The sequence below is a fragment of the Priapulus caudatus genome, unplaced genomic scaffold (genome assembly GCF_000485595.1).
Source record: "Priapulus caudatus unplaced genomic scaffold, Priapulus_caudatus-5.0.1 Scaffold1071, whole genome shotgun sequence".
Lineage (NCBI taxonomy): Eukaryota > Metazoa > Priapulida > Priapulimorpha > Priapulimorphida > Priapulidae > Priapulus > Priapulus caudatus.
In genome coordinates this window covers 36,662-43,503 of record NW_014578132.1, presented here as the reverse complement: position 1 = coordinate 43,503, position 6,842 = coordinate 36,662, and the positions used below count along the sequence as shown (strand labels likewise).

Sequence of the window (6,842 nt, the reverse complement as noted above, 5' to 3'; positions counted from 1 at the left end):
TACTAGGACTACTCTAAACTTCCTCCTCCCTCCCCCTCCCTTCCCCTTACTACTGTACCACTTCTCCTTCGCTACCCCGTACTAGAACTACGAGAGTACTGACGATGTTCCACTGATACGCCCGAAACGCCGATACACCGCGTAGCGCCATCTGGCGGTGGCGTTTGCAAGTTAGTTTCCGACGCTAAACCTAATGTTTACCTATTGGACAAACTAATACGCGTTTGGCTATAAGGTAATGTACTTATTAACTACACAAGGTGCCAGTTACTGTAGCATTCGTTAAAATTGCATAATCGATGGTCGAATTATGCCTTTAACTAGAAAACAAAGGGATAAACGTCGCCTCTAATTTTCTAAATGTTAGTTTCACGAATCGCCAGAATTTTCCTTACATATTCTAATGCTGGTTTTAATATTCCATGGCTGTCCCTTTTCCAGTTATCTATTTGTTGTCCCTCCTTATATATTTCATAACTATCATATATAAATGTTCCATATCTTCTTTCATATCCTTATTACATCTATTACACTTATCATTGCTAAAATTATTTTTAAAGTAGGCCTATCCTTTTAGATCAATCATGCATGTTTTGCATTTAAATGCAAAACACGAATCGCTAAATGATAATTCTTTCATATATTCCTTCAATCCGTATGTTTCATGTTTCACAATATATTGTCTAGTAGGGCTCTAGGCGGTACGAGTGGTTCACATGTCGGACGCTAGATGGCGCGTACTGTGTGGACCAGAATCACCAGATCATCGCCACTGCACCGGCATCTTCAACAAAGTTGTAGTTTCACTTCACTTCATAGTTAGCGATTGAACTAAACATACATAGGATTGCGAAGGGCCATTAATTATAAAGCCTCCGACCAACACCCCACGTTGGGCGTTTACTTACTCTTAAACAGAGCTGTTATTGTTCATTTGTTGCTTATATTATCGCTCGCCGCTGAGCCTGACGCACCTTTATCCAAAAATGGCGACGAAGGTAAGATTTAGTTTAAGAATAAGATATAATTTAGACGTCGAATATCATGTAAACTAAAGAATATAGAAGGAGGGTAAATACTCCTATTGCCTGCGGCAAGTTCAACTGTACGCGGGCTATCACAGGCACTTGGAACGTCTCAATAAAAATAAAAAATGTAAATAAACACGAAATGTATTTACTACCAAAGTTGTTTCTCTACTCTATTTCGCCTATTTTTGCTGATAATTAATACCCGTAGATACCGGTCAAATGCTCATCTGCAACACACAAGTACACCGCACGCCCGCCCTTGGCCACAAGTTCCCATCTCGCTTAACACTACGTGGCGAGAGGGTCACAAACCGCCGCATTAGAATTTTGTTCGGCAGTACGTGCGCTGCTATTTAACGTTAAATTATCTAACTTTTTATGATTCTTACAGCTTCTCTGTACTTCCACTCCTCGATTTATTATATGTGCGCTATCACTGAGCATGTACTTACGTGTCAGCAAGTAATTGTTTATGAATTGATGAGATAAAACTCAAAAAACGCCGCCATTTTCCCCATAGATATCCCATAATACGTAGCGAAAGTTCGTGAATTTTCGCGTACACGAAGAGACATAAGAGCGTTCTACAAAGTTCAAATAGTATAGCTGTCCGTAATTCTTATTTTAACGTGTATTTCGAGGTAAATAGTAATTAAGAAGTGTAGCGATAGTTGCAACATGTAACAGGTGAGGTCAAATGTGGTAATACATTGTTTTATTTACGAAATTTTACGAAATTCGGAGTTTGTTTTCAAGCTACCAGGCATTTCATATGGAAGGGTGTCAGGCTCCTCCGCCGTGTAACAGTCGGAGAGCCTGGTCGGTTTAGCCCGCCCTGTGCACAAACAACATGAATAAGAGAGCCTTTTACTTTTTTTTTTAGGCCGTGGCCACGCGGCCGGTTCCGGATGAGGAGCCGCTAGGCTACGCGTCCGGACATCCATCTCACACAGTGATCTTGCGACACGTACACTCATGATTGCGCAACGGGACGCTCTGCTGATTGCCGAGTGTCTGCGTGAGAGAGAGAGAGAGAGAGAGAGGGAATGTGTATGTGTGTGTGTATGCGTGAGAGAGAGAGAGCTAGAGGTGTGTGTGTGTGTGTGTGCACGCGTGTGTGTGTGTGTGAGAGAGAGAGCTAGAGGTGTGTGTGAGAGAGAGAGAGAGAGAGCTAGAGGTGTGTGTAAGAGAGAGAGAGAGAGAGAGAGCTGTGCGCCTGTGTGTGTGAAAGAGAGCGAGAGAGGACGGATGAAAGAATAGATGGCAGCAGTGCATATATTGTATATTTTCGGCAATCGGCAGAGCGTCCCGTTGCGCAATCATGCGTGTACGCGAATCGCGCGATCACTGTGTGAGTGGATGTCCGGATGCGTATCCTGGAGGCTACGCGACCGGTTCCGGATGCGTAGCCACTGCGTTTTTTTATTGAGACGTTCCAAGTGCCTGTGCGGGCTATAGTACTAGAGCTGGCGCCAGCTATCAATATCATAACATTAGTCCTATACATAAACATTAGTCCGAGTTTCCTCTGACCAATCAATGCCCACACTGACGATTTTGGTGGATTTGGTGTGGGTTAGAAAAATGAGAGAATGTTTGAATTTAGAATTGAGAGTTAACTGAATTAGAAATGTTGATATATGCTATTATTTTCAGACATATGAGTTTGACTTTGCGGCCACGTGTGAGGGGTGTACAAATGCAGCCAAAAGAGTTCTTGGTAAAATCAATGGTGAGTGAGTGTTCTCAGATTAAAAAATATGAAGACAATGTGATCTAGGTGGTTAAATTATTCAAATGATCTTTCATTTACTGGGAAAACTCTAAATACCCACTTGTTTACATTACCCTCCTGCATAGCTTATATTAGAGTTGTAATGCAAGCTGTTACCCTATGTCTATGTCTATGGCTATGTCACGTGATATAATTAAAGTCGGTCTTGGCTAGAACTGATCGAGATCCGTGTTTACGGAGTGAAACTACTTCCTTACTTGCGTTAATTGTCCCCCGAAGTGATTTGTCTACTACGAGAGCATTTCTGTCAAAACTTTACTCAAAATTTGCATATGACATGTGAAAGTGACAAAATTTCCCTTCACTATAGAGTCAATCTATTGCTAGAGCATGTAGGATCAAACAATTGCACAGCATGTCAAGTTATTGAGCACGTGAATAAAGTCGCTGAAATGTATATCATGAGGGACAACGCTGCTCATGGGCATACATGTAACTTGTGCTAAATCCTTTCCACTGCCTTTTCATTCTAGTAACTGATGTCGAAGCTGATATTCCTAAGCAGAAGCTGTGGGTGACAACAGACTTGCCAATGGGTCAGATCCTCGAAACCATCAAGAAAACGGGAAAGGCTACTTCGTTTGTCGGTGAAAAGAGTGCCTAAGCATGTGCCTGCTGGTAAGGGCTTACATTTTAAGAGATGTCTACAGGATGATATTGTGAACATATACATACATACATACTACATTAATACATTTTTCTCTATGTACACATCTAAATTCTATAGATAGGTTTATGGTAGATATGCTATAAAATTCTAAGCATTGTCTATGATGAATGTGCTGTATCCATACATTGATATATATCTAGTAGCGCTCATAGGGTCTATGTCCCCCAGGGTACTGCCGGAACGTAACCTGGGTACGGTTCGGTATACCGGAACGTACTCTGGTAACTATCTGATAGGGTTAGGGAGTAGGCGTAGGCGACCTAGACTCGTTAGTGGAGTAGGCGAGGTACGGTCCGGCATATTAGATAGTACCAGGGTACGTTCCGGCAGTACCCTGGGGGACATAGACCCTCTCAGCTATAGTAGCTTGTAAAAACTAGCTTTCCACATGTGTCAATTGTTGGACATTTGTACCAGCAGAATAGTTTCCCCATATCCTGATCTTCAAGCAACTGCAAACCAAAATCTCATCTATAGTTTCCATGTTTAGTTATTTCTCGGTTATCTGTAATTTATAATTTCGTAATGAAGAGTTATTTTAAACAAAAATCGTCTTTTCTAATTTCAGCGCCAATTAAAGGAGGAACCAGCCAGAAAAAATAACTCTAGTAAGAATCTGAACAACGAAGACAACAATGAGGCGAACACTATAATACGCCATCGGATCTTCAGAATTAAAAGATAATTGACAAGCTGCTCAACATACACGGCGTGCCGCACCTTGTAGACTTGCGCACGATGGGGACAGAGAGTGCGTGGTCGCCGATCGCGACCGTCTACGACCCGCTGCGTGCCGGCAGCATCGACGGCACGGACGAGCTCGCCCACGACCGCGCCGTCCAGAGGGCGCTTTCGGTCAAATACGTCGCGCCGCGTCACGCGCCCAGCGAGCCACGCCGCACCGTCTTCGTTGGCCGGCTGAGCGGCATCACTGACGAGGGGGCGCTGCTCGACGCGTTCTCGCACCACGGCGCCGTCGCGCGCTGCCACCTGGTGAGGGACCTCGTGACGGGCGCGTCACGGCGCTACGCGTTCGTCGAGTTTGAGCGAGAGCGCGACGCGGAGCGCGCGACGCGCGACGCAAACAAGACGATCATCGACGACGCCGAGCTCCTCGTCACGATGGAGTGCGAGAGGGCGCTACCGGGCTGGGTTCCGCGCCGGCTCGGCGGAGGTTTCGGCGGCCGAAAGGAGTCGGGGCAGCTGCGGTTCGGCGGCGCCGATCGGCCGTTCAAGAAGCCGATACAGATGCTGCGGCAGCGTCTGGAGGACGGCTCGACGCGGCACGGCCGTGGTTCCGATCACAGGGGTGCGAATAGGGAGTCGGGTGTGCGGGGCGGGTCTGGGGAGGGGATGCAGGAGAGGTACGGACGCAATGGCGACATGCACAGGAGATACGGACGAGAGAGAAGCGCACACGATGTAGAGCGGTCGCCACGGGAGAGGCACAGGGATAGAGATCACTTTACAAGTAATAGTCACTCGTATAAGTAGCAGCCAGATGTCTTGAGAAGAAGGAAACAAATTGCAGGCATCAGATTGATAGACGTGTATAGTGAGGGGAAGGGAGATTCACTAGTGCATTCATTATCCCTAATTAATTGGGTCAGATTCGACACTTATTATATAGATCATAGCATTGAAGTGTGAAAGAATTCAAATGCAGCTTGCTTTGGTCTGCGATTGAATCGCTTGCATTGCACTAGTCCTGTGGGCTGTATCGTAATTGCACGTAGCAGACAGGTATAGTTTAATTATTAGAGTATTTATTTGATTTGGAAATGCTTGCTCGTGAATTTGTGAGTCGTTGTCAACATTTGAGGAGAGGTTATCATGGTTGACATAATTATATATTACACATGTATGTGAAAATCTCTTGTCTTAGAAAAGTTTTTATCTTGGTGAAAGATTCTACAAACCACAGCAAAACTGGTTATGTGCCTTAGAGTGATTTATCATGACAAACTGACAATATATAGGTAATTTATTTCCACACGAAATGCGGCCGGTAACGTACAATGCTTCACACCAGTATTATACATAGTACCAGTATATAACATAACTGTTTAACAGGATTCCGATTGAATCGCTTGCATTGCACTAGTCCTGTGGGCTGTATCTATGTACTGCTAATTATGTTCTACATAATTATAGCGGAGCTTTGTCGAGGCCAGAATGCTAGAACGCTAAAATGCTAGAACCATTTGACAATGCGCACTTTGGAAAATAACCATTATTTTGTCCATAATAATAAAGGATAATATAATATATTATATATATATCATATAAGGAGAACGAAATGCCCCCAGAACGCAATGTATTCGTAAGCAGTGGTAAAAAAAACAAGTAATGATATCCGAGGTTGTGCAAGAGTCGGTGTTTAGTTTTTCTTCTTTTTATAAAACGAAAACATAATACACATACGATTTGAACAAAACACGAATTGGGAGTTTGGGTGTGTGCGTAGCGTGTTGGATTTCTAGTCGGCAGTCCTGGGTTCAAATTAATTAATCTTGTCAATTACCATAGTAAAATATTTTCTAACTGCTGTTAAGCTAAATATAACACATTTCCCGTCTAGCGTACTGGGCTTATATTCAATAATCCTGGGTTCAAATCCAGGCAATCAACAAATTCAAATATTTTCAGACTGCCGTTGGAAGAAATGTCAACATACATTGACCTTGCACTTGTCAAGGATCCTCACCTGATAATGTAAATATTTTGAAAGTGGTGAAGGCCATGGCTTGAGCTCAAGGCTATGGCTATGGCCTTGACCTACTAATGTAAAACTTTAAAAACGTAAAAAAGTGGGCCATGGCCTACTTGTGAAAATGTTTAAAAATGAAAAAGTAGGTCAAGGCCATTACCTTGAGCTCAAGGCCATGGCATTGGGCCAGGTCTTGGTCAAGGTCAGTGTTGATATCAACACCGCCAGACAACAAATTCCCAAACTACCAATAATCTACTGCAAACTTCTTAACAGTGTATGTTACAATTTCTTTGATGATTTTTCAGAAAAGTATTGTTGACAGCCTTTGAATAATTAACACCATATATATAAAGAGGAATCTCGGGCGTTTTATTTGGAGTATATTTATATATATATATATATATATATATTTATATATTTATTTGGAGTATATTTATATTTGAACTTCTTCATGTTTCTATAGCATAGGCCTACTCTCTTTGACCTATTATTGCCGAGTTTCCTGTAAATTCCGTCGAAATCCTACGGCTAACGTACGCTGCCGGCTGCCATTGCTCTCGCGGCGCGACTGTTGCACGCTTACACTAATATATATATATGCAAGAGTAGATAATAACACACTGTGTTATTATC

General features: G+C 43.1%; 2 protein-coding genes across 2 annotated transcripts; both read left to right on the top strand.

The window, feature by feature from the left end:
- The first annotated feature begins 727 nt into the window (after nucleotides 1-727).
- LOC106815240 (metal homeostasis factor atx1-like) lies at nucleotides 728-4,233 on the top strand. Its single transcript, XM_014819674.1, has 4 exons — nucleotides 728-998; nucleotides 2,688-2,763; nucleotides 3,300-3,444; nucleotides 4,065-4,233. The coding sequence occupies exons 1-3, from the start codon at nucleotides 987-989 to the stop codon at nucleotides 3,428-3,430; spliced, it is 219 nt and encodes a 72-aa protein (XP_014675160.1). The 5' UTR covers nucleotides 728-986; the 3' UTR covers nucleotides 3,431-3,444; nucleotides 4,065-4,233.
- LOC106815239 (U11/U12 small nuclear ribonucleoprotein 35 kDa protein-like) lies at nucleotides 4,215-5,868 on the top strand. The gene has a single exon (XM_014819672.1). It carries the CDS (start codon nucleotides 4,235-4,237, stop codon nucleotides 4,988-4,990), a length of 756 nt encoding a protein of 251 aa, XP_014675158.1. The 5' UTR covers nucleotides 4,215-4,234; the 3' UTR covers nucleotides 4,991-5,868.
- The last annotated feature ends 974 nt before the right edge of the window (nucleotides 5,869-6,842 follow it).

What these genes read in the sequence shown, in the direction of transcription:
- LOC106815240 (XM_014819674.1), top strand. An exon ending in AGTTCTTGGTAAAATCAATG is followed by an intron (nt 2,764 to 3,299) that starts GTGAGTGAGTGT and finishes TTTTCATTCTAG; the next exon opens with TAACTGATGTCGAAGCTGAT.
- LOC106815239 (XM_014819672.1), top strand. Translation starts at nt 4,235, where the DNA reads ATGGGGACAGAGAGTGCGTGGTCGCCGATCGCGACCGTCTACGACCCG.